The sequence below is a fragment of the Oryzias latipes genome, chromosome 2 (genome assembly GCF_053564925.1).
Source record: "Oryzias latipes strain Hd-rR chromosome 2, Olatipes_Hd-rR_3.1".
NCBI classification, from domain to species: Eukaryota; Metazoa; Chordata; class Actinopteri; order Beloniformes; family Adrianichthyidae; genus Oryzias; species Oryzias latipes.
Window position 1 is genome coordinate 29,029,921 of NC_136238.1, and position 27,584 is coordinate 29,057,504.

Below are 27,584 nucleotides of genomic sequence, written 5' to 3' on the forward strand. Positions count from 1 at the left end.
GGACCCTTATTTTTATGGATTATTTTTTTTAAGTTATATTTATTTTCAATTTTTTTTTGTCTACCCAATTGATAGTGATAGCTGTGGAAAACATTGATGATGTCATGATTGTGAGTTTTCCACAGATTTCAAAAATGTCCCACAGCTGCTCACAACAGAGGACACACTTTGGACTTGGTTATTACCTACAGCAGGGGTGGGCAATTACAGGCCTCGAGGGCCGGTGTGTCTGCATGATTTCCAGATAGTCTTGCCCTACTCATGGCTGATTACCTGGTTCAGGTGTGTCCAGCCAATTAGAACATGCCAGAGCAGGGTATGCTGGAAAACATGCAGGAATGCAGACCTCAGTGCCCACCTCTGATCTACAGCCTGTCTGCTGGAGGGTCCAGTCTGTCCAGTTGTGTATTTTTGTGTACATCTTTCCAAAATTGTCCAGAAGCCACTTGTGTACACATTCCAATGTACACATCTGGAGCAGCTGCTTGTGCTGGTGGAACCACACCCCGGTGTGTTCAAGTCCCGGCTGTGCGCCATAAATGCAGATGCCAGTAACATGTGTCACACATGATCCATGAGTGTTCATTGATGTTTTTTTATCAGACACTACTGTGTGTTTGTTTCTGTCACCAGTGGAATCATCACTTTCCTTCTCTAGAACCAGAAGAACAAACTGGAAGAACAAAGTTTCAAGTTTTCTTCCCATCTGTTTGCACAAGGCAGAAAAAAGGCGGGAGTTCAACCATCACCCTGAAACAAAGTTCACCTTTAAACTGTGTCAATGTCAGATGGAGAAATAGAATAGAATGTAGAAGATTAGAAGAACTTAGAAATGGAACCTGTGTAAATCACTTAGCATTGAATTTTGATTAAATAATGACAATTTTGATTATTTTTTTAAAATTTTAAATTAATGACACGTTTATTAAATAATATAATGGCATCTATATTTATTGCTTCCATTAGTCTCTTGTTGTCCTCCAGACTCCTCAGACATATTCATATTCCAATGATCACAGAGTTTATTGAAGCTTGACAAAACCCAAAAGTCCTGAAAATGTATAAAATGCTCCTTGTTGTGTTTGTGTCCCTGCAGTCCTCCCCCAGCATTGGATGACTGAAGAGGCAGATCAATGCAACCAGCAGAGGAACATTAGAGTGGAACAGGAGGAACCAGAACCTCCACAGATTCAAGAGGAACAGGAGGAACCAGAACCTCCACAGATTAAAGAGGAACTGCAGAGCTTTAATGTAACTGATAGTCAGGATGAAGAAGAAAACCAAAATGAAGAATCAACATCAACTACAGATGAAGAGACAGACCCACAGAACAGAGATCAGAGGAAGAGGAGGGACAGAAGTCATGTCCAAAGTGTGGACAGCTCTCACATGTCAGCAGGTCAGTGTGACTCTGATCTTCATCTCCACACTATCGGTATGTTCACTTCAACAACGGTTCTATCTTGAGCTTCAAGCTCTCCAAACATGCAGTCCATCAACAGCGTGTCCTGGAAGAGTCTCTTCTGTCCCTTCCTGTTGAAAAGACAGAAGACATTGTTGGTCAGTGCAGCCGACAACATTCTTCAAATCATATGATCTTAGTTAGTCCCTCCAGCTAACGACAAACAGGAAACCTTAACAGATCAAAGAGAAAATTGTTAGCAGATAAAAAAGTACAATCTGTTTTGTCGTCTGTGGTTCTAAGTTTGTAGTTCAGTTCTTTTCAGCAGATTTCTCTGTCAAACCCAAAATCCCATCTGAACCTCTTTGATGTCTCCATGTCTCCAATTCCAGACATTCAGACAGATTCTATTTCCAAAACTACATTTCAAGCTAAAACCCAAAGACAGGGTCCTGCTCATGGATCTGCAGACAGAAAAGATTCAAACCTGAACACATCAGTGAAAAACTGCTTAGTGTCAGAATTGTTCTCCATCTTTTCTGGACTGATTCTTCCTCCAGTGCAGCTTCATCTTCATCAAACTGCTCCTCATTGGTGGGTGGAAACACAACAGGGAGGTTTTTCTGTGTCCAGTTCAGCTCCATGAATGTTCAGGCTGTTTAATGTCAGTGATTTCAGTTTAGAAAAACTGCATCTCTGCTGAGATTTGCTTCACTTCCATAAGAACCTCAGCAGCATCAGGATCATTTTGTTGATGCTTTGTCTGTGGAATGACATTTCATACTCATAGCTTCAGTGGAAATCAAGAGTCTGGAACCTTTAACACATAAAGAACCATTTGATCCAGTTTCTTCCAGACCAAAACCCAAAGAGAGCCACAAAGTTCCTCTTGACTGGTTAACAAAATACTTTTTATTTCATTTTTTTTCTGGCTGTTAAGACAATCATTTATTAAATGTAGCTTTTAAAAATTTCCCAAAAATTAAATTATGACAGTGTTTTCAGAACTGTCATGAGATGAATTCTTTGTGTGATTAATGAATCATTAACTATTAAGTCATTTCATGAATCTATTTTTAATCTAACCTAATAATTGCTGTAAAAAGCCTGATTGAAAAGAGCTATTTATCTGAGGGCTACATGCTATGTATCCCATCATGCATCAGACTTGTCCCATAATGCAAGTCAGGTCCATAAATATTGGGACAGAGACTCATTGTCAGCATTTTTGAATTGGAATCTAAACGAACAAGATGTGTTCCTCCACGACTAATGTTTTTAGCACGTATTAGCTTAATGCTAAACCTTCTTCCAGCCAAGAAAGAAGCACTGGCCGCACAAATTTAAAAATTATGAGCGAGCAGGCCCTTAATAATAATCAGAACAGTAATAAAAGCACATTTAGAAGATCTTCTCCTGCAACTTCACGCTGATTTTTTCTATTCCAGGACAGCTATAGCCCCATGAACAGCTCTAGCAGATTTCACCATGCTAAACTTTTGCCGTTTGCTGGTTGGGCTAACACTCACTGACATCATCGCCCCACATCCCTCCTGGAAATGCAAACTGGAATTGAGTTTTGAAACACTATTCGCAGAGTGGATGTGAAAACGAAAATCCCCTCTTTGCATTTTGGTTTTAATTATGACACAGAATAAGCGGTTTTAATGTAGAAAAAGAAAATGTATTTTGAACGATTGATTTTTATTTTAATTTTAATTTTGAGTCATTTGATTCAGTTACATTGTGAAAATGAAAAAGCATTTCTGTTAACCGATTATAATTGGTAACGCTTTCTTTTAGAGTACTTACAGTGTACTTAAGTGGTATTTACGTGGTACTTATTGTGTAACTACTGGGTACTTTCAGGGTACTTACATGGTTCTTTTTATGGAATTTACTGGGTACTTACATGGTACTTCAATAGGAAAATACTAAAATGAACTAACAAACTGACTAAGCTATACTGGCATCCCTGCCCTTAGACCCCCTTCGCGGTAATGAAAAACTCCTAAAAAAACAGATTCCGGAAAAAACGAAGAAACCTCAGGGGTGCCCACATGAAGGAGGGATTCTCCCCCAGGAAGGACAGGCGATTTACCAGAACTCTTAGAGAATAATTAAATTATCTAACACAACAACTACATAGATAAAGTCCAGCAGACGAGGTTCATCCAGCCGTGTTTGGGGGGGGACAGTCAAAGGCGCGAGTCGAGCCGGAGACAGGAACCAGTGGCTGAGGTGGTTGAGCGGGTCGTCCAATGATTGAAGGGTTGGCGGTTCGATCCCCGCTCCCACCAGCCAAAATATCGTTGTGTCCTTGGGCAAGACACTTCACCCTCCTTGCCTCCAGTGTGGCTCCACTGGTGTGTTTATGTGCGAGAATGATCCCGGTGATGGTCAGAGGGGCCGTAGACAGGAACTGGCAGCCATGCCTCTGTCAGTCTGCCCCAGGGCAGCTGTGGCTACAACCGTAGTTACCATCACCAAGTATGAATGAGGAGTGAATGAATAATGGACACAATGTAAGCGCTTTGAGTGTCTTGAAAAGCGCAGATAAATCCAATCCATTATTATTATTACAGCCAGGTGTAGGAGCAGGAGCAGAGGCGAGGTACTCGGTCAGGTACAGAGCAGAGACGAGCCAGAGATGAGCCAGTACTCATCAGAGGCAGGATCCACAGCCAGGTGTAGGAACAGGAGCAAAGGCGAGGTAGACGGTCAGGAACTGGAGCACGGATGAGCCAACTGGAGTCTGGAAGCACTCCCACTCCCCAGGAGGGAAGAGGAAAAGAGGGACAGTACATGAATCGCACTGCACCAAACAGAGGCATGGAGAACTAAATGATAAATGATGATCAAAAATAGAGAAGAGAGGAAGGGTAGAAGTAGATGAGAAAAGAGGACAATTTAAGTCTGCACTCACATGTTTCATGGTATTTACCATAAATTTACCACAGAAACTACCCCTTAAGTACACTGAAACTGGACTGTAAAAGAAAGTCAGCCCTATTTCTACTCAACTACATGGTAATTTCAGTACTAAATACTGGGTATGTTCACTTGAATATTACTTGGTACTTACCATTTAAGTACACTAAAACTGGACTGTAAAAGCAATGGCGTTCGGGCCGCTGGCCGGCCAGTAGACAGAGACAGCCAGCTGATATTGTAGTTTGGGGTCGAATAGGAATAATAATATTCAGGGCTTGTCTTTTATTAACATACTCTTTAGCAGTCGCTTAACATTTGAAGGCTATTGGGCTACATGCTAACTACTACTGGATCATTTTTCCTGTTATTCATAGACACAGATGTGAGTAGTAGTTGGATTTACAGTAGATACCTTCACATTTCTGTGTGTGTCTCATTACACTGCATTCAAGACAAGGAGGATGTTTAGAGATCAGATTTACTTATTTTAAAAAGCACAAAAGAATCGGTAATCACGTTCATTCACATCCTGGTATTCTCTCTGTCCATCTTGCTGCAAAAGCTGCTTTCTGCCGCTACTTCCGTGTCTCTGTGAGCATTCAATAGGGGTAAAAATAAAAGAATGATCGATCTATTATTGTCTCGATGAAAATCAGAAAAAATATCATAAGATTAGGCTGGCTGCTACCGGACTGGCTGTGAGCAATATCCTGTCATGCATCACGCATACCCAAGATGCATTTCGACCAATCACCGTGTCCCTGTAACTGAAGTGTAACAACAAGACCAATGATTGCAAACCAGACAAGGCAGAGACACTTTTGTGATTGGCTACCCTTTTACTCAGACATAAGCAGCAGCACCTTAACTACATTGATCAAAGTCGCTTAAGCAAACATGACGAAGCAATGCACACCCTCAACACTAGGGGGAAGTATGCACCTCAACACATCCACAGTGTTACCAGAACTGGCGGTGTTGCAGGTAAAAATGGCTTTGGGCTGTTTTAGGGTCGGTTCTGCGTTAATTTGACACATGAACCCTCAAACTAGAAAAACGGAGTAGTCCATGTTTGCATCTTCTGCAGCAGACAGATTGTTTGTCTCTATGTGATCCTCTAATGTCAGCAAAGCTATGCAGATATCGCTGAAATTGATGTGGTTCCGTGGGCTCACCTGCTGGCCTGTTCTCCTCCCCTCCATTCCATTCATCCCCTCTGCCATATAATAAAACCTAGTTCGCCACTCCATTTTTGTGTCCGCGCTTGGATTCTACAAAGCTCCTCCGGTTTCACAACAGAAATATGTCATCTCTCTGACTGGAACACCACAGAGCGGGTATCTAGGAACACAAGTCGATTTCCAGGGATCAGCCAATGTTTAGATCCCACCCACTTTCACTGATTGACAGACAGACTCATTCTGCTGAAAAAACTCTTCATGAAGTAAATAAGTCATTCTGAAAAACAGCAACATAAAAAAAGCTACTTTGGAAAATATTGATTTAGAAATCAGTTTCTGAAAAAAAGAGATACAATTATAATAATATTCAACATGATTAATATTAACATTTAAAATTCTGTTTTAAAACAATGAACAGGTTTTCAAAGCAAAATGAAATATATTTAATAATAAAATGGCTAATTTAAATTGAGCCATTTTTGTCAAATTGTTTCTGTCCATTTTTGACATATTTTTATCGTCTGCGCTGCCAGCAGCACCTCCAGGCTAACACGCACACATAAACACACCCACCAACGCCACCACAGGCAAGTTTCTGATCCCGATTGATGGGGCCCCAGACCTCGGTCCTGGAGGTGATTTCTAAATAAAATGAATACAATAACAGACATGTGAATGTAACTTTATTAGCAGAATATTCCTAACATAACACAGCTGGTGTGCTGAAAGAAGCCTCAGAGACTGTCAAACATTTATTTTAGATGCCTGCATCTTTACAGTCAATAATGACAAGAATCTAAAACATTCTATTTGTTTTCAAACTGTTTTCCTTTTTGTAATTTCATATCAAAATAATTGGAGACAGAATCGGGTTAAAAGTACATTTTCTGTTAATCCCTCTGTCCCCTTTCTAGTAAATCTGACCTATTTATCTCAGCATGATTTAATTTGGGTATACAGTTATATAACATTAAAGACCTGTTTGTACCTTTTATGAATTACTTATCTGTAATTTCATTTCCTTAAAAAAAACAAAGAAAAATATATTCTATCTTTAACTGGTTCAGACTTTTTATTGACTGAAACAGCTCTCCTCATAGGGGGGAGGTGTAGGGGGGGCTTTTTCAGCACAGTTTTATACTGTTGTGTTAAAGAAAACAAAACCCTTTTTTTATTAAAAGTTTTTTAATGTGCATATACTGAATGATACTGCAATCATTTTTATTGATACTTAAGAATAAATAAAGTCACCATAGTATCTGTTCTTGTGTCCCTGCAGTCCTCCACCAGTGTTGGATGAATAAAGAGGAAGATCTCTGCATCCAGCAGAGGAACTTCAGTGTGGAACATGAAGAACCGGAACTTTCACAGATTAAAGAGGAACCAGGGGAACTCTGCAACCGTCAGGATGAAGAGCAGCTTGATCTGAAGCAGGAGACTGATACCTTGATGGAGATTCCTACTTATGAGGAAGATGAGAACAGTGAAGCAGATCTAAACAATCAGCAGAGCTTTAATGTAACTGGTAGTCAGGATGAAGAAGGAAACCAACATGAAGAATCAACATCAACTACAGATGAAGAGACAGACTCACAGAACAGAGATCAGAGGAAGAGAAGAGACAGAAGACATGTCCAAAGTGTGGACAGGTCTCACATGTCAGCAGGTCAGTGTGACTCTGATGTTAGAAAAAATCCCAAGAAGACAAATCTTGGTAAGAAATACAAACAATCTGCAAAAGAAGAAAGACTTTCCTCTATCAGGTCTGGTGAAAACTCAAGAATAAAAACGAACACGTCTGACTACATGGAAACTGGGTCTGATGAAAGATGTTATATCTGTAAAGAATGTGGTGATAGCTTTGGTAACATATCTCTGTTCAGAATTCATATAAGAATCCATGCAGAAGATGAGAGATTTTCTTGTAAAGAATGTGAGAAAAGCTTTAGTCGTATATTTACTCTCAAAAGACACATGAAAACTCACACAGGAGAAAAGCCCTTTTCTTGTAAAGAATGTAATAAAAGCTTTAGTTATATATTTAATCTCAAAACACACATGAGAACTCACACAGGAGAAAAGCCTTTTTCTTGTAAAGAATGTAATAAAAGTTTTAGTTATATATTTAATCTCAAAACACACATGAGAACTCACACAGGAGAAAAGCCTTTTTCTTGTAAAGAATGTGAGAAAAGCTTTAGTCGTATATTTACTCTCAAAACACACATGAGAACTCACACAGGAGAAAAGCCTTTTTCATGTGAAGAATGTAAAAAAAGTTTTAATCAAACACATCATCTCAAAACACACATGAGAACTCACACAGGAGAAAAGCCTTTTACTTGTAAAAAATGTGATAAAAGTTTTCGTCAAGTATCTTGTGTCAACAAACACATGAGAACTTGTAAGACTTTTTCTTGACAATGTAAGGATTTAGTGTAAACTCTAAATTCTAAACTTTTTGATAAAAGGTCGACCTCTCAACCTCTGTACCACAGCAGAAGACTTTATTTTACAGGGGAAAAGTTCTGTATCTCAGAAAAATTAAATATTTTAAAATAAGCTTTTAATGCTTAAAACTTCTGGGGTGAAACCCCAGTGTTCTAATGAAGCTTTTAGTTCATGTACACAGAGCCACAGGCTGATGGCCTCCATACCATGTTGATGCAGTAACTTCATTAGAGGGAGACACAAGTGAATATTAAATGTGTAGAAATGAACTTTTCAAAAAAAAATAAAAAAAAATCTTGGTTGTTTTGATATATGATCCGCTACAGGAGGTTCTTTGTCCCAATGATTTGCTTCCCAGCAGCAGTTAGACTATAGAATGACACAATTTAGGACTGTTGAAACTGCTGCTGGATTTACTTATTCATTTATGATGTGTACTTTTACTTCCACTTTTTGTTACTATTTTAATTTTTACTAACTATTTGTTTTTTTTAACTGCTATATTTGTTGTTTGGCTGCTGTAACAACTGAATTTCCCTCCAGGGATCAATAAAGTTTTGTCTTGTCTTATCCTGACAGCTTTTTTAGGTTTTTATCCTGACAGCTTTTTAGGTTTTCATCTTCTCCAAGCCACCACTATCAAAAGCAAAAAAGGATCAATACATTTCAATCTAATGATACTAGACAATACGTTTCACTGCTGACAAAATATGTAAAAAAAATTCACAAAATGAATTATTTTAGAATAGAAATTAGTTGTTTGAATTATTAGAGTTAACATCTAGCAAAGTTAACATCTAGTAAAGGTAGGTATCGTTTTGATCTATTAACTCCTTTTAATCTGCTGCTTTTCACTCTGGTACCTTATTAGTATTTTTATGGATATTTTCTGGTGTAAGTTTACACTAAAATAAAATGATAAATAAATACTGTTAAGATTTGGCTATCCTGCCTTTATTTTTGCTCCTGAACATTGATTTGGAGGATTGTTCCAGGTAGGATCAACTCCATAGCTTCAGGGGGCAGTATAAGGGAAATGTGAATCCTAATCTACCAGGTAGGTAGATGGGAACAATGAGTTATATCACTACAGGAGACATCGGGGGGCGACCAAGATGGCGGAGTGAGTAGACGCTCTTTACCGAGTTCTGCACAAAAAGTTATTGAAATACGGTAAAACCCTGACTTTATTCTTTAAAACACCAAAAAATCTCTTTATAAACAAGAATACATTGACCTCTAAGAGATAAGAAGCAGAATGCCGACTTCAAAAGGTGCAAAGAGAGGTTTAGATATATCAAAATCCAAGCTAGCATCTGGAGAGGCTGTCGAAGCTATCGCTACCTCAGGCAACATACTTGTGGACAACTGCCACAACTACGCCTCATCCCAGTCATCAGTTGCTCCAAATGTTGAAGATATGGATGACTTTCCATCCCTCCCTGCTACACCTCTCAAATCTCCAGCATAAAAAAAGTGATGTACGACTCCGGCAGCAACGATCCACCCACTTCAAACGAGATCATATCCCATCTTTCAGCATTGATAAACAGAAGATCGGACAGTCTGGAAATCATGGTGAAAGAGAATTCAAGTATGGTGAAAGAAAATGCTCTGAAGAATGAAGGTCTCAAAAAATCGATTGACTTTATGCATGCTGAAATGAAAGATGTAAAGGAAAAAGTGAATGACCTTGAAAGAAAAGTAAAAAGAGGCGAAGACCAACTGGATAACCACCAGCTGAGACTGTCTAATCTGGAAAGATACTCCAGAAGATGGAACCTCAAACTACACGGTGCCATGGAAACTGAGAAAGAAGACACACGAAGAAAGGTGATAGAAATTTGCCAATCGGTTTTACCTGAACAGAAACAGAAGCTACCTGACGTCATCAACACCGTGCATCGACTGGGACCCAGGAAGCAAGGCAATGCCAATCCGAGAGGCATCATCATACAATTCACCTCACGTGTCTCCAGGGATGCTGTCTGGAAAGCAGCCAAAACATCCTCTTACCTGCGAGAGAATCACTTGAAATTCGCTGAAGATTTATCCCAGGAAGACAGAAGTCGTCGTGCCAAATTGTGGCCATTAATAGACAAAGCACGCAAGGAGGGGAAGTCGGCATACTTCGTTGGAGCCCGTGGCTTCATCAATGGAACAGACGTGCTCCCTCCTTCACAGAAACGCTCATACTACATTTAAAAGCTGACTGCTTCGGTGAAACTATTAACACCATTTCTTAATTACAAATTGGTTGATGTTTACTGTCCATACATCATTTTCTGAATAGGGCCATAACCTTATTTTAAACCTTAATTTCTTAGAAGAAGAGAGGAAGAAGGAAAGAAAGGAAAGAAGAAAAAAAAAAAGGAAAAAATTATAGCCCTCTTCTTATTTTGGCTGCACTTTTTTTTAATTTTTTTTTTTTTTTCTAAACCAAAACGGGTTGGATGTTATTCTATCTTTATTTAGTTAGTCAGGATTATTACATTATTTTTGTAAGAATCGTGCAGTGCTCGGTCCCCTTCTCTTCTGTAAATCTATTCTTTCTTTGTTAGATCAGTTCATTAAACGTGTCTTTTTCACTCGTTTCTCTCAATGCCAGGGGACTAAGGCAAACATGCAAGCGCAAAGCTCTATTTTTATTTCTTAAACAATTTAAAACAAATTTCTGTTTTTTGCAAGAGAGTCATTCCACATCTACTGATGCAAATTTTTGGAAATCACAATGGGGCAACGATATTTGGTTATCTCATGGTTCTGAACGTTCATCTGGTGTCACCACACTTAAGAACAACTTTTCTGGTTACATATTAGACTCTGATTGTGACACTCTTGGCCACTACATCTGTATGGCAGTTAAAAATGATATTTACAATTTTGTCATTGTTAATATATATGGTTACAACAATAAAAGTGACAACGACAAACTACTGGACTCCTTAGAAGAAAAAATAAGCTTATGGTTATCCAGATACCCAGACTCCATACTTTTTGTTGGGGGGGACTTTAATATTGCTATCAATAATACACTTGATAGATGGCCTCCAAGACGGGAAACTTCATATAGCACCAATCTCAAAAGATTTATGAATAAGTTCGATATTGTGGATGTTTGGAGAGAGAAATTTCCCAATGACAAACGTTTCACCTGGAGTAATAAAACCGGTTCCAAACAATCTCGCATTGATTTCTGGCTTGTTTCAAGCTGTATAAATAAAGATAACATCACTGTGAATATTTTGCCAACCCCTCTGACGGATCATAGAGCTATTTATATTAATATCCAAATTATTACTCCTGACAGTACTACTCGGAAATTCAATTACTGGAAGCTAAATAATTCTTTACTGAGGCATGAAGCAGTCAAAATTGAAATTACAAAATTGATTAATTTTTATTGGAATAAGGCCAATAAAGAAAAATCTTTTTGCACCAATTGGGAACTTTTTAAATTTGAAACTTGTAAATTCTTAAGAAAATATGGAATTCAAAATGCCAAATTAAGAAAAGCTGAAGAGGAAGAAGTGGTAAGCAAAATTATGTCTTATTATCAAAAAAGACCAGAAGAGGTTGAGGAGGAGGATAAATTAACTTTAATGGACCTTCAAAACAAATTAGACCAAATATATCAACACAAAGCTGAAGGTGCCTTTGTTAGATCCAGGAAAAAATGGCTGGAGGAGGGAGAGCAAAACTCTGCCTACTTCTTTAGACTGGAAAAAAACAGATCAACAAACAACTTTATTAACCGCTTAAGTATCAATGGCAATATTTCCAACAATCCGATACATCTTTCAAAATTTTGTGCTAATTTCTATTCTAATCTATACAGCTCAAGATACAATGAGGACATTTCCTCCTTATTTTTTAACAATATTCAAAACCTCCGAACTATTGACGAGGAGGACAGGAGTCAGTGCGACAGCCCTCTAACTCTGGAGGAAGTACTTAATTCCATTCTCGCGCTGAAGTCCAACAAATCTCCTGGCACAGATGGTTTATCTGCAGAATTTTACCAGGCATTCTCTAATAATTTAGCTCCGTTCCTACAACAAACTTTTCTAGAAAGTATAGAAAAAAATGCTCTCCCTCCGACACTTTCTCAAGGTCTAATAACTCTCATTCCAAAACCAAATAAAGACATACTCTTAATTGAAAACTGGAGACCCATCTGCTTGCTTAATTGTGATTATAAAATAATGGCTTTAATATTTGCTAATAGAATCAAAAAAGTTTTACAGTTAATCATCGATGAAACGCAGTCAGGTTTCATGAAAAATAGGCATATCTCTAATAATATCAGATTGGTGCTAGATCTACTTGATTACTCTGCTTTGGTGCCTGATGACAGCTTTATTCTTTTCCTAGACTTTTATAAAGCATTTGACACGATCAAACACCAATTTATTTTCAACTCATTAAAATTATTCGGCTTTGGAGATTTTTTCTGTAATGCTGTTAGAACTTTATATTGGAATGGTAACAGCTCTATAAAAATTAGACATGGCTCCACCCCTAGATTTGACCTAAAACGAGGCATTCGCCAAGGTTGCCCAATCTCACCATATCTGTTTCTTCTCTGCACTCAAATCCTAACAAACCACATTTGTTCTAGTAATGTGCAGGGCATTACCATAGCTGGCAAAGAGCTTATCATTAGCCAATTGGCTGATGACACTACACTTTTATTTAAAAACTCAAGCCAGATTCCTCTAATCTTAGACGTAATTAATATTTTTTCTCAAACTTCTGGTTTAACATTAAACTTAAACAAATGTGAATTACTAGCTATTAAAGACTGCTCAGTTGATGTTATCTGCTCGATCCCTGTTAAACAAGAAATTAAGTACTTGGGTATTCTAATTAATAAAAATCAAAAACAAAGATGTTCATCTAACTTTACTCCAATCATACAGAAAACCAAAAAGAAGCTTAATCAATGGCTACAAAGGGACTTATCCTTAAGAGGTAGAGTACTGCTAACCAAAGCAGAAGGAATCTCCCGTCTAACTTATGTTGCCATCTGCTTACACCTTGACAACAACATCTGTAAAGAAATTGATCGCACACTTCTTAATTTTATCTGGAAAAATCGAACACATTACATAAGAAAATCTGTCTTTATGAATGACTATGAAGCAGGTGGACTTAACTTTCTAGACTTTAACTCTCTCAATAATACTTTTAAAATTAATTGGGCCAAAATTTTTTTGAAGAACCCCACCTCTATCTGGAACATCATACCATTTCAGATTTTCTCCCGTTTTGGAGGCTTTAAATTTATTTTAAATTGTCACTATAATGTTGAGAAACTCCCCACAAAACTCTCATCCTTCCATAAGCAGGTTCTCTTAGCATGGAACCTTATTTACAAACATAATTTTTCTCCAGACAAGTACATCATCTGGAACAACAGAGATATTTTATACAAAAATACATCGCTCTATTTAGAGACCTGGATCCAGAATGGGATCCTACTGGTGGCTCAACTATTTAATAAGGAGGGGCAGCTGTTAAACTATAACGAATTCCTATCAAAGTATAATTTACCTATTACTTTACAAGAGTTTTCAATGGTGCAGAAGGCTATCCCCAATATCCAACGCGGATGAGTCACCGGTAGGAAAAATATGCTTCTCTTATGGGCGTACTACTAATATAAAAATACGCAGATTATTTCAAAAGATTTATACCTCTCCCCCGTATATTTTAAATTATTGGAATCAATTTGTTCCAGATATCAACTGGAAAGCAGTCTGGACGATCCCTCATAAGTATTTAATAATAAATAAGGTAAAGGAAGTATCCTTTAAAATTCTCCATAAAATTTACCCTGCCAAACATTATATGATAAAATTTAAAAAAGATATTAATACTGATTGTAGTTTCTGTGGAGATCACCCAGAAACAGTAACTCATCTTTTCTGGCACTGTTTGTCCACACGGAGATTTTGGAAGGAGTTCAGTAGTTTCATCATTATTCATGTCTTCAAATATTTCTCCCTGAAATGGGAAAATGTATTACTTTGTTTTTTCAGGACCCCCAAAAAACAAAAGGTATTTTTTATAATAAATTTATTAATTCTTCTGGCAAAATTCTACATACATAAATGTAAATTTACTAATAAAACACCATACTTCCCACAATTCATTAAAGATGTAACTTTTTACATAAAATCAATATCCTTTTCCTCCAACAAAAAAGCTCTCAGAACTATTGAAATTTGTAACTCTCTGCAAATATTTAATGAATCGACTCCCCTGGCTGTTTAACATTGTTTGTGTTGTATGTTGATTGTATGTTGTATACTGCATTGATTGTTCTTCATGTTGTATACTTGCATTTGTTCAATAAAGTTATTAAAAAAAAAAAAGCAAAAAAAAAAAAAAAAAGATTGGCGAATATTGCCCAGAATGCACTGCGTTCATACCAGAATGCATTGCGTGTAACCCACAATACACTGCGTTTGAATTATTCAAAGATGTCGGACGGTTGCGCTAGAAAGAGGACTTAAAAATGTAAGTATATTTAAAAGTATCTTGTATATGTTGTAAAATATATTTGTAAATATGTAAAATGAAGTGTTTAATATGTTATATTCCTCAATCGACTATCTACATTGTTTTGAAGCTCATCAATTTCGGTAATGCTAAAGCTAACGCTAGCGCGAATTAGCATTGAAGGCTAAAAACAAACGCTGTTGATAGTACATCAAAAAGCAGTGAGTTCTAACCGTAGTCATAAGTTATTAACACATTTTTAAAATGTGTTTATATATGTAGGGACAGACGAGGATAAGGAAAATCTGATCCATTTGTGGATGTAGAAAGATAGCCTGTTTGTTATCAGGCAAGCTCGTGCCGGATGGGAGTAAGAGACACTTGATCACATTTGTATTTATTTATCATTAAACTGTAATCGTTGTCATGTTGGGGTAAAGGTTGTTGTTGAAAGAGGAGAGGAGGAAAGAGCACGAAGGGACAAAGAGTGACAGGAGAGTCTGTTAAGCTTACCTGAGTTTAAAATATTGTTCACAAAATGTAACGTCGTCGTTGTTTTTGCCATTTGTTTAATAAATGCAGTAACAAAAATGAATTATTTACATGTATTATTTAAATCTGAGCCATTTTTAACAATCTCAAAAGGATTTTCATATAAATATCAAATGTACATATTTACATTTTCGTTTTATTTGTTAACATTTATTTTATACATCTTAACAATAATCCTGGTTTTCTAGAGTCATGTGTGTCACAGTTGGAGCTGAAAGGAAAGCAGAGATTTGTCCTCGCAGACGGACGCCACTTTACCCGTCCTACTGGTTCCTGGTCTCTGCTCAACATCTGTGGCTCCAAGCAGTCCCCTTCTCTGATGCACAGATTGTGCAGAACTGAACTGCAGGCAATGATTTTCATTGCAAAGGTTGGTTTTACTTCCAGTGCCCCCAGAAATATTGCTCTCCTCCTCATCTTCATAATGCCAAATGCTCTCTCCACCACAGAGCGTGCCTTGGCATGGTGCTGGTTGTAACGGGCCTGAACCGCATTCCTCATGGGTTCCCTGTAGGGTGTCAGCAGCGTGATGGGATGAAGAATGCAGGGATACCCACCATCACCCAAAAGGATCCTTCAGGTGGGTAATGTTTGATTTACATAAATTGGGCTTTTACGTAGAACCTGTGAACTGTGGACTGATCCTTGATTCCCAACAAAAATATCTCTAAATTTGGCTTAGAGTCACATACAGCCTGCAGTTGAATGGAATAAAAAAGCTTCCTGTTAAAATAACAAGCTGCATTTTCTTTTAGGGCCTTTATTCTTCAGTGGCAGCCCTCAATGCTCCCCACGACCTTTTGGAAGGTGGAAGACCAAGCAAGCTGCTATAAAACCAGAGGTGACTTATGGTAGTTCATTCCCACTGGATGCTGGAAACACCAGGACCTCAGTCTCCTGTGCCCCCCCCCCCCCAGAGTGTGAGGAACCCGAAGCTGCTCCACCAGATGCTCGATGGTCCTGCGGGTCAACCGATCTGCGGGTCTGCCGGTCTGGTTTTGTGTCGGACTGAGCGTCAGCGTTAAGGGCCACGACAGACACCTTTATGTTGGCAAAGCAGTAGAGAAATGGAAGACCCTGGAAAATAGAAAAATAATTATTTCATTGAGAAAATTAAATCTGATTTTTTTTGAATGTTTCATTTTATTCTGATGTCTTACATTTTAGTTTATGACGTATTTATAAATGCTGGAAAATCTCGTGTTTTTTTTTTTTGGCTGGGTTTTTGGATTTTTATATAAATATTTAAAAATTAAAGTATTTTTGTTTAAAACAAGTGATATGGTTTGACTCTGAATAAAAAATACTAAACTTTGATCTCACAAGTGTTTCATGTAGTTAGACTATACAACTCATAATCCAGTGTTGAAAAAGAATGTTAAACTCTTACCCAGCAGGCTGTGTAACCTTGAGCACAATTAGTGACAAATGCTTAAATTGAACTAATAAAAAAACTTTAGGTTTAACTCACAAGTTGTTCATGTCTGGTCAGGGGCATCCAGAGGAAATCTTCTGAGACGTCTGCTTCTCCTTGCCGCCCTGTGATGCTGCATATCTGCTCGTTTTTGGTTTGATCCCATGAAAAACGGTTGAATTATTGCCAGGAACACAGACAGATTCATATATAAAGCTATTTTCAGAAAGGTAGAAGAGAAAACTACAGAAAAAAATGCCTCCTTGCAAGAGCCCGTAAATCGTTCAGCGGCACAAAAATAAATATTGCCATGGAGTAATAACATGGGGGTTTATTTATCAACAAATACATAAAATCACCACCAATGTGTTTGTGTGTTTGTTTTATTATGTATAAATCAGCCACATTTTCCATGATCAGAACACAGCAGATTCATAAATAGTCTTCATAAAATGTTCATATTTATTATATTTTTAATTTGACAAATGGGTGTCATTCTCCGCGTTAAATAGAAGTAGTTCCCCTCCAGACCAGGTGGTGGCGGTAATGCGCCACTTTGTTTCCGTGCCAAGCGCCATTTGAAAACACCCGAAAGAGAAAACTAGTGAGCACGGGTTTCCGAATAGACCTTTTTCACACTTCCGCATTTTTTGACCGGAAATACGTCAATGACGTGTAAAACAACTTCCTGTTAGCATAGCGGCACATATGAAGAATGGCAGAGTCGAAGAGTTGCAGTTTCTGTTGTGTTCCAGGCTGTTCGTCTTCCAACCAAAAACAGCCTGGCCTCTCATATCATTATTTTCCTGTGGATCCAAACCTGAAACCCAAATGGATATAGGCGATCTGAAGAGAGGAAGGGCATAGTTTTTTTTTTTTTTTTTTTTTTTTTTTTAACTTGTCCTGTCCAACAGCTAGGCAAACAGATGAGAGCTGAGGGCCTCTTGTGTTGGACATATTTTATTTTAACAAGAGGGGTTATTCATCTTCAGACAAACCAAAGGTATGTCTGAATAAACCCCTTTTGTAATTGAGGCCAAACTTTATTAATTTCAATCATGTTTGAAAATCTTTGGTGTTGGACCGGACGGAAAAGGAAAGAGGGGAAGAAGAGAGAGGGACGTTAGAGAGAGGGGGGGGTAGGAGGGTGATAATAGGAGGGGAAGGGGGTAAGACCATGAAGCAGCATAGAGCAGGCAGGTTTACTGGTTGTTTATCGTTACGGTACGGTTCAAATGTAGTACAAAAAGGGCGGGGCCTGTTCACACACACTCAAATATTATCAACACACCTGCTAGCCGCAAAAATGTCCACATGTCAACATGTACACAAAACAGATAGTGTTCACGAACGCATACCTATGCCTTTAAACCAACTAGTGTGAAATCTTTCATTCATTCAATCATGCAAACTATTAGTGCAAAGGTGAGCTAACACCTGTGCTCAGGTGAGTGTTTATGTTCTTCTAAAATGGATGGTGGAATGTGAAAAGAAGGAGGAGGAGCGCCCAGCCACCCCCACACCCATACCCCCGCCGCAGCAGCAGCGGCAGCCGGAGCCCCCCCAACGCCACACGGGAACAGGCAGGGAACAACCGCCCCCCGGGCGACCAAGACCGCCACCCAGGCCAGGGCCAGCAGGACCGCCGCGAGGCCCCCAGAGCCAGAGAGCAGGGAGGCGCAGAGGGAAAGAGAGCGCCGCCCCAGCCCAGCCAGGAAAGCAGCCCCCCGCCGCGCCGGAAGAGCCCAACGCAGGGCCCCACCGGAGAGGGACGCCCACAGCCCCAGACGAGCACCCCACCACCACCCAGGAGTTCCGGGCATCCCCCCGCCCCGACCCCAGGTACGAGCCAGGACCCCCCAAGGGAGACCCGCTCCGCACTCCAGGCAGCCACCCACCCGGCCCACGGTTGGTCCCCCCCACCCCACCCCAGACCCCGCAGCCGAAGCGGGTGACACCCAGAGCGACCGGGGGCCCCGAGAGGGTTGTCCCGTCCCGTCCCAGAGCCAGGGAAGGGCCGATCCCAGCCCCAGGTGCAGATGGGCAGCCCATCCGGCGCCGCTGGGCCACCCCCACCCGAGCAGGGCCCCCCGCCAACCCCCCCCAGCACAGGCAAAGGGACCACCCCCCCAAGCCAAGCCAGACCACCACCCCACCCCCCCACCACGCACCCCCACACCCAAGCCCAGAGGACCACGCAGCGCCCCAGCCCGCCCCACCCAGGCACCGGACCCGACCCCCCGACCAACGGAGCCCCCCACCGCCCCCGCCAGGCACCGGAAGCCCCGACCCCCACCCCAAACCACGGCAGAAGGGCAAGGAGCAGCGACGACCAAGCCCTCCACCCCCTAAGTCATGGAGTCAACCACAGGAGACCAGAGAGACTGAATTCTTTCAAAGTTACTTGAGCTTTGGGCTGACATTTTTTCCAAGCTGATATGATCAAACAGCAGATTTCTGTGTTGACTTATGTTTATATTTTTCTTGTTTTTCCAATTTATTAAAATAGTTTTTTTGGCAATACAAAGAGTTATGAAAATGATAGATGCTAATCCTTCTTCTATATCGATGGCACTCATGTCACCAAGCACACAAAGTGACGGTGAGGCAGTGATTGAAACCTTAAGCCAGACTGATAAATCGGCACATACCTGCTGCCAGAGAGCCTGGACAGGAGTGCAGAACCACAGTGCGTGCATGTAGCTGTCGGGTAGATTATTATCACAGTGCTCGCAAATGTCTGAGTTACTGAGACCCATCTTGAACATCCTCTGTCCAGTGTAGTAAATTCTGTGAAGAGTTTTGAGATGGATTAGCTGCAGATTTGGACTTTTTGTCAGTTTAAAGGTGTTTAGACAAAGTTCTGACCAGAAGCTTTCATCTGTGCTGATGCTCAAGTCTGCATCCCATTTTTTTGTTGGAAGGGCAATATTGTTATCTAAATTACATAAAAGTTTGTAAATTTTGGAGAGAGTTCTATTCATTGAAAAATTAATCAGAGTGGTAACTACATCTGGTAGCTTTAAATCGTCGTCTTTAATTTTATACTTTTTAGTAATACTTGATTTAAGTTGCTGATATTCCAAGAAGTTATTTATTCCATGTTTGTCTTGAAGTTCCTGGGGGGTTATGAATCTTCTATCAATAATTACGTGCTCTAGTTGTTTTATGCCCCCTGCTTGCCAAGCTGGGAAGTGAATCATTTTTTTGTTAATAAGGATGTCCGGGTTGTTCCAGATGGGTGTCATTTTGCACGGTTGAATTGATGATTTTGATATTTTGAGAAATTCCCACCAGGCTGTTAAGGTGGCATTTATATTAATGCTTTTGAAACAATCCTGTTTTTTTAACTGTTTGGCTAATAAATGGTAGCTGTGACAGGTTGATCTTTCCACATAACACCTGTTCCAAGTCTAACCATGAGTTGGTTTCTGGATTATTTTTTAACCATTTTAAGATATATTGTAATCTATTTGCAAGAAAGTATTTGTGGAAATTAGGTAGTTCTAATCCTCCACAGCTTTTTGCAGATTTTAAAGTTTTTAGACTAATTCTTGCAGGTTTGTTGTTCCATAAAAAGCTTGATATGGATGAGTCTAATGTTTTGAACCATTTTAATGGCGGTTGTGTGGGAATCATTGAGAAGAGATAATTAACTTTGGGTAAGATTTTCATTTTAACCGTGGCTACCTTGCCCATAAGTGACAAAGGCAGGTTGGTCCAGCGTGTTAGATCGTCCTGTATGCTTTTCAGTAATGGGGTGTGGTTTAGCTGCACCAGTTCTGATAGTTTGGGGGAAAAGTAGATACCCAGATATTTGATATTTCCTGTTTTAACTGGAATTGTGAGTCTTTGTTCCATATTCCTGTTGAGTGGTAATAAAACAGACTTATTCCAATTAATGGAATAGTCTGATATGGAGGAGAATTCATTTATGATCATTGCTGTTTCATTTACAGAATGTAAATTCCTTAAAAACAGTAATATGTCATCCGCATAAAGACTAATTTTATGATGGCTGTGTTTGGTTTTTATTCCTATAATGCTCTCATTCTGTCTTATTGCTGCAGCTAAAGGCTCAATGAATATAGCAAAAAGAGAAGGAGAGAGTGGGCAGCCCTGTCTGGTTCCTCTTCCAAGAAAAAAACTGTTTGAAGTCTGTTTATTAGTTCTAACTGATGCATTGGGGTTGTGATATAATATTTTGATCCAATTGATGAATGCTTCTCCAAAACCAAACTTATGGAGGGCAGCAATAAGGAACTTCCAATTAACTCTGTCAAAGGCTTTTTCAGCCTCCAGCGATAGTACCGTCATTTCCTGGTTTTTAATGGTGGCAAAGTCTATTATATTAACTAGTCTACGGACATTATCATCCGAGTGTCTGCCTTTGATGAATCCAGTCTGGTCGAAGTGAATTATGTGAGGAGTGATTTTTTCTATTCTCTGTGCTAGTGCTTTGCAGATAATTTTTACATCTGCATTGATTAGAGAAATAGGGCGATAGCTTGAAGGACTAGTGGGATCTTTGTCTGGTTTTAGAAGAAGAATTATGTTGGCTGAGTTCATGTTAGGTGGCATTGATTGGCTCTCATTAATAGATGTGACAGTTTTATAAAATGTTGGTGCCAGTTGTTCCCAGAATTCTTTATAAAACTCAGCAGGAAAGCCGTCAGGCCCTGGTGCTTTACCATTAGGCATAAGTAACAGAGCTTCATGAAGTTCAGACGGCGAGAGCGGAGAATCTAAGTTTGTGATTTGATCCTCATTTAGCCTGGGTAGGTTTACATTATTAAGAAATGAGTCAATACTTTGCTCTGACGGATTGATCTGCGGTGTGTACAGGTTTTTATAAAAGTTTTCAAATGCGTTATTAATTTCGACCGGGTCATGGGTGACATTTCCTGTTTGGTCCATAATAGAGGTGATTGATGATTTTTCTCTGTTAATTTTAAGGGCATAGTTTTAATGTAAACACAGGTAGCACCCTCTGCTGCCGGCACTTACTAACTTCGCTCCGGATGTGTGGTGCGGCTGCGTCGTTCGTCGCCTGAAGAGTGGTGTCGTCCCGAGTATTTTCCCTTGGAAAAACTTTACTGCTCCTTTGAGAAGGGAGTCAGTATATGACAGAACCTCAAACGTCAGTCTATGCAGCTATGCTGTGAAGATAGCGACACGGTGGCTAAGCTAAGGCAGTAAAGATGGATCAGGACTACGTGACACACCCACCTGCAGGTAAGGTTGTTCATAATGTGTTTGGTTAACGTTAGTCAACTATGTGTACCGTTATTGGATAAATGCATTTCTACCTGAAAAAATTAATGTATATAATAAAAGCTGTTCACGCTCTCACCTATTTTAATTACATGTATTTAATTAATTTTGGGTATTTTGTCATTAACCAAAATAAATGAAATGTATTTGTAATTAAATACTTAACATACTTTTCAAAACATGATTACTGTGTTGTGTTGAAAGGTAGAATAAATATATCAAGACTGATTTTTAATTTCTTTATCTTCACAGGTGCTCTGGATGAGGCTTTGGATTACATCCATGACTTAGAAGCCAAGTTCCTTTGCTGCAGCCAGGAGACGATGTCATGGCGGACAAAAGTTCCTCATTGAAGACCTCCTTACTGACAATGGATCTGAGATCATGATTCCACCTTTTAAGCTTTCAGCTCCATCAGCAAGGAGGAAATAGAACAAACCCAAGCCATTACCCGCCTCAGAATTATAGTGGAAAGAGTGATCAGTAGGATAAAGTCCTTTCACATCAGGGACTCTCTGTGCCGCTCACACTGATGGGCAGTGTGAATCAGATCTGGCTTAAATGCCGTGTTTTGGCAAATTGTCAAGGACTTTTTTGTGTTGAAGAGTGAATTAATGTTTGGTATGTAAATAATGTATAATGTGCAAATAGTATGGAAAAATTTAGTGTTTCCACATATTCTTAAAATCTAGTTAAATATAATTGTTATATTCGTAATATTTTCCTGTTGAAATGTGACTTTGACTTCACAAAAATAATTAGATGAACAAATAAAACAATTTTGGTCAAAATTGTGCCTCATTTAATATTTTTAGGTATGCGTAACAACAACTGATTAATAACAACACAAATAACATCAAAGATTTAGAATAAAAAAGAACATTACAGATCATCAACAGTAAGACAGAAGGCTGAACTGATTTTTAAAGACAAGATAAGTGTAATTTAAGGTATGCATTCATGCATTTGCTATAATATCTATCCAAGTTCTCTTTCATTCCATCTCAGAAACCCCATCCAACACAGCCATGAGAGGTTGGGGCTGCACCTGGCATAATCTGCTTCCAGATGCCATCAGATATGGATCTGGCAGTGGTCCTACACAAGAGAAACACAACACACAAAAGTTAGACATAAGTGCATAACTACATTTAAATTTAATGTAATTTTTTTACATTTAAACTTAACTTGCTCTCACAAAGCAACAAAAAGTTAAATTATTCACCTGTATATGCCTTGTACAGTGTGGACCTCAGACCGTCTTAGCCAACTGTTTTGGGCTTTTGCACCACCAGCTCACTAACCGGTTCAGGATGGATTCCCTTATAAATAAAAGGCAAAAAGAAATTACAGTCTGTAATAACTACTGGGGGTGTTTTTATAATAATCTACAGTTGTTATGGATACACATCCGTTCTTAAATCATAATGATAATTTGATCACAAACCCACCTGTGTTCTTGGTCTGTGCCATCTTTGCAAGCCACTCGTGCAGGCCAGGGGGGGGGGGGGGGGGGGGGTGGATCAGCCTGCTGACCCAGCTGTGAATAATGTGCGGTCTGGAAATTAAATAGGTTAAAATTAAGACATACTTATGTTGCTACATCAATGTAACATGAAACTATAACTGTCAGTAGGGTGACCAGATTTGAGTTTGTAAAAAAGAGGAGTGAAGTGAGTTTGTGAGATATTTCATCGAGAGTAATTGGTGTTCAGAGCTGCATACATGAAGCAAATATGATTACATTTCATCTATGTTCAATGTTATTTTATCATATAAGTATCGAAAAATAGGACATGTCCAGGAAAAGAGGACGTGTGGTCACCCTACTTTCAGAAAAATAATACTAATAGTAAGTGAAGAAAGTGCCGCAACTGTCTGCAGCAAGAAGAATGAAGACGCAAACGGGCACCTTAACATTTCTTATTTACAGCTTCACCAAATTTTTGGGTGTTATGTTAATCTCATGCCTTTTCACTTAAACACACACACAACATATTAACTGCGATGTGTTATACCTTATATTACAAATAACACCAGGATTTACAGTTGACGTAAACAAACACACAGAGTTACCGGTGATGCGGCTATGGCTAAGCTAGCTGAAGCTTACCTTGGTAATGGTGGATAAACTCTTCATGGACGAATTTATATCCCTTGTCCAATTTGTTTCCTTTAGTGGACGAATGCATCTTCACACTCTTCATCGCATCAGCGCTGATGAACTTCGGAACACAACTCAGGCTCTTCGAAAACACTCTAGGCTCTGCCATTCTCCGCCAGCGAAGCACAAACCGGAACTAGGTTTACACGTTGCTGACGTGTTTCCGGTTTTTGCGAAAAAGGTCTATTGCTTTGAAAATTCAGAGAACTATATAGAGAACTATATAGTGCCGCACTATATAGGGTTTTAGTAGTTAGGGCGGTAATTCGGACACAGGGCAGGAGTATTGTTAAGATGTATAAAATAAATTTTAACATAAAACGAAAATGTAAATATGTACATTTGATTTTTATATGAAAATTCTTTTGAGATTGTTAAAAATGGCTCAGATTTAAATAATGCCTGTAAATAACTCATTTTTGTTACTGCATTTATTAAACAAATTGCAAAAACAACGACGACGTTACATTTTGTGAACAATATTTTAAACTTAGGTAAGCTTAACAGACTCTCCTGTCACTCTGTCCCTTCGTGCTCTTTCCTCCTCTCCTCTTTCAACAACAACCTTTACCCCGACATGACAACGATTACAGTTTAATGATAAATAAATACAAATGTGATCAAGTGTCTCTTACTCCCATCCGGCACGAGCTTGCCTGATAACAAACAGGCTATCTTTCTCCATCCACAGATGGATCAGATTTTCCTTATCCTCGTCAGTCCCTACATATATAAACACATTTTAAAAATGTGTTAATAACTTATTACTACGGTTAGAACTCACTGTTTTTTTATGTAATATCAACAGCGTTTGTTTTTAACATTCGGCGCTAATTCGCGCTAGCGTTAGCTTTAGCATTACCGAAATTGATGAGCTTCAAAACAATGTAGATAGTCGATTGAGGAATATAACATATTAAACACATCATCTTACATATTTACAAATATATTTTACAACAGATACTTGATACTTTTAAATATACTTACATTTTTAAGTCCTCTTTCTCGCGCAACCGTCCGCCATCTTCGAATAATTCAAGCGCAGTGTATTGTGGGTCACACGCAATGCATTCTGGTATGAACGCAGTGCATTCTGGGCAATATTCGCCGATCGAGTGAGCATCGATCCACACTGGTTTTTCGTAGAGAATTCTGGGAAATTTCTAGTGCACATGATTTTTGAACTGTAGATTTGGACAGCACTACAAAATGGCGACCGCACTATATAGTGCACTATATAGGGGTTAGGGCGGTAATTCGGACACAGCCAATGAGTTATATAGCTAGAGGAGACATCACGTGATTCCTCATGGGAGGAGAACACCGCCATCTTGGTGAGGTCAAGTCTCTGCTGAACACATTAAATAGTCTGTCGAACTACAGACCGATTGCCCTTTCCAGCAACATTTCAAAAATTTTAGAATATGTTTTATTGACTAGACTCGAAGTGCATCTTTTAACAAGTGAGAACCAATTTGGTTTTAAAAAAAGCCTCGGCACTGATATGTGTATCTACGCGTTACAGGAAATAGTTGGGAAATACCTGCATCTGAATACATCTGTATTTCTGTGTTTTATTGATGCCACTAAGGCTTTTGACAGGGTCAACCACCTCAAGCTTTTTCAGAAGCTAATTAATCAAGGAGTGCCCAAATATCTTGTACGACTCCTGGCTTTCTGGTATGCTAATCAAACAATGGTAGTCAAATGGGGCAATGTATTATCAGAGCCTTTTTATGTAAGCAATGGAGTTCAACAGGGGGGGATCCTCTCTCCATTTCTATTCAATGTGTATATTCATGACCTATCCACTAATCTGAATCTGTGCAAAACTGGATGTGTTGTTGGATGTCAAACCTTTAATCATCTTATGTATGCTGATGACCTTGTCATTTTTAGCCCCTACAGTGCTGGGTTACAAACACTTTTAAAAGTTTGTTCTGTCTATGGCCGAGACTTTGATATAAAATACAATCCCTCTAAAAGCAAAGTAATGATTGTAAGGACCAAAGACGACAGAAATGTAAACTTTCCTGTTTTTAAGCTTTGTGGAACGCCTCTGGAACAAACATCATCTATCAAATATCTTGGACATTTCATTACTGACGATTGGAGGGATGATAGAGACATTCAGAGACAGTACTGTAAACTCTATGCTCAGGCAAATATGCTGATGAGAAAATTCAGTGCATGTTCTCTTCAAGTGAAGTGTTCGCTGTTCAGATCTTACTGCACTCCTCTGTATACGGCCCCTCTTTGGTGGAACTATGGACGTGGGACATTCCACAAATTCTTAGTGGCCTATAATGATGCTTTTAGGCTTCTGCTACAGGTGCCCAGGTGGTACAGAGCCAGTCAGCTGTTTGTGGACGCTCACATCCCCACCTGTGAAGCTCTACTGCGTAAGCTTACATACAGCCTCATGGAACGCCTGGACAAATCTAAGAACTCAATTATCATGTCTCTGACTGATCCCAAAAGAAGCTCATGCCGCTACACTTCTGCCCTAAGGAAACACTGGATACAGCGATTATACTCTTTTTAAGTTATATCTTTTTACTTTTTATTATAAATACTGTATTTGTATCTTATGTTTTATTTTATTCTCTTTTCTTCCTATGGACCACCTGAGTCTGAAATAAAAGTTTGATTGATTTTGCAAAATGCCGCTTCATTGTGCCGGTCTTTTGTTTTTTTGAGAAATAAGTCCACAAAGGAGGAGGACATAACATTTCACAGGTAAATACTATAATTCTTTCCTTTTAATGCTTTTCATGTTAACGTCAAAGTGTTCGTGTCAGATGAAATCTTTCCTGTTTGAAGGAGTTTCCTTCATGTCACAATAGGATCCCAGATCTCCCATCAGGCCTTGCAGCTCCTGACTTTGTGATGAGTTCCTGCAGAAACTCTTGGAAATCTCATGTTGATTCTCTCCCAGTTGACATCCATGGAGATTTTCACTGCTGTTGTTCAACTGTAGAGTTTGTCACAGACGCTCAAACTCATGAAGAGTTCAGCTGGAAGTTGAGAACGAGGCTTTGAGACCAGCAGCAGTTTGAGTCCATTCTGATGTTCCATTCAGGTTTCTGCTACAACAAGCCTTTATTTTGAAAGAGCCAGTGGGGCAGAAACAATAGAAGGAGGAGATTACCAACCCCCCCTGGAATGTTGCCCCCTGTGCAGTGGACTAGTGGGGGCAGGGACGGCTGAACCAATCACAGAAGACTGTTGCAGCTTTCCCTCCAAAAGTCAACCAATCAGATGTTGTTGTTTGGATTCTTTGTCTTGAAGTTTCACATGTGGAAGCTTCCAGAGACTTTTCTGTTTGCTCTGCAGGCTGAACAGAACTGACTCCAGCAGGATCACAGGAACTTTCAGGAAAATCTCCAACCAGGAGAAAAGTTTCTGTTTGAACCTTTTTTCTGTGATTGTGAGACTAGCAGATGATCGATTGGAGCTGCAGTGAAGAGGACGGCGGTGTTTGTGGGAGTTGGAGCTGAAGATCGGAGCAGGAACCATGTCTTCAGAACCTCAGGAAGGTTCTGTCAGAGAACAACTTTCTGCTGCTGAAGGAACCATCGTCCAGAACGAGGAGGAGCTCTGTCGTCAGCGCAGACTGCTGGATGTCATCTGGAAACCACAGCTGCAGCTCCACCACATAGGTATGTGACCTTCATCAAAGAAACAGAGAAGCCCTTCACTGAT

General features: G+C 39.3%; 3 protein-coding genes and 1 long non-coding RNA gene across 8 annotated transcripts in view; 2 read left to right on the forward strand and 2 right to left on the reverse strand.

Moving 5' to 3' along the window:
• Positions 1-27,584, reverse strand: part of LOC111949070 (NACHT, LRR and PYD domains-containing protein 12-like) — a 350,272-nt gene that overhangs the window by 210,657 nt on the left and 112,031 nt on the right. The gene's annotated exons all lie outside the window — the stretch shown is intronic.
• LOC144987763 (uncharacterized) overlaps positions 1-27,584 on the forward strand; it is a 296,127-nt gene that overhangs the window by 132,725 nt on the left and 135,818 nt on the right. The window lies entirely within an intron of this gene.
• LOC144987433 (uncharacterized) overlaps positions 1-27,584 on the forward strand; it is a 39,235-nt gene that overhangs the window by 6,853 nt on the left and 4,798 nt on the right. Inside the window, exon 1 of one of the 2 annotated variants that reach the window (XM_078936849.1) lies at positions 26,605-27,541. The exons of the other annotated variant lie outside the window; for it this stretch is intronic. Coding sequence (XP_078792975.1) covers positions 27,397-27,541 — 145 coding nt within the window. The 5' untranslated portion in view covers positions 26,605-27,396. Of the gene's footprint in view, positions 1-26,604; positions 27,542-27,584 lie in introns of those variants that run through there. 2 annotated transcript variants of the gene reach the window in all.
• LOC144988100 (uncharacterized) lies at positions 22,495-24,089 on the reverse strand. Of its 2 annotated transcripts, XR_013651889.1 has the most exons (4): positions 23,829-24,089; positions 23,167-23,273; positions 22,941-23,037; positions 22,495-22,813 (listed from the first exon to the last, which is right to left on the reverse strand). It is a non-coding gene; the product is annotated as an uncharacterized LOC144988100 (long non-coding RNA). The 2 variants fall into 2 exon arrangements; XR_013651885.1 differs by having other exon boundaries at positions 23,167-24,077.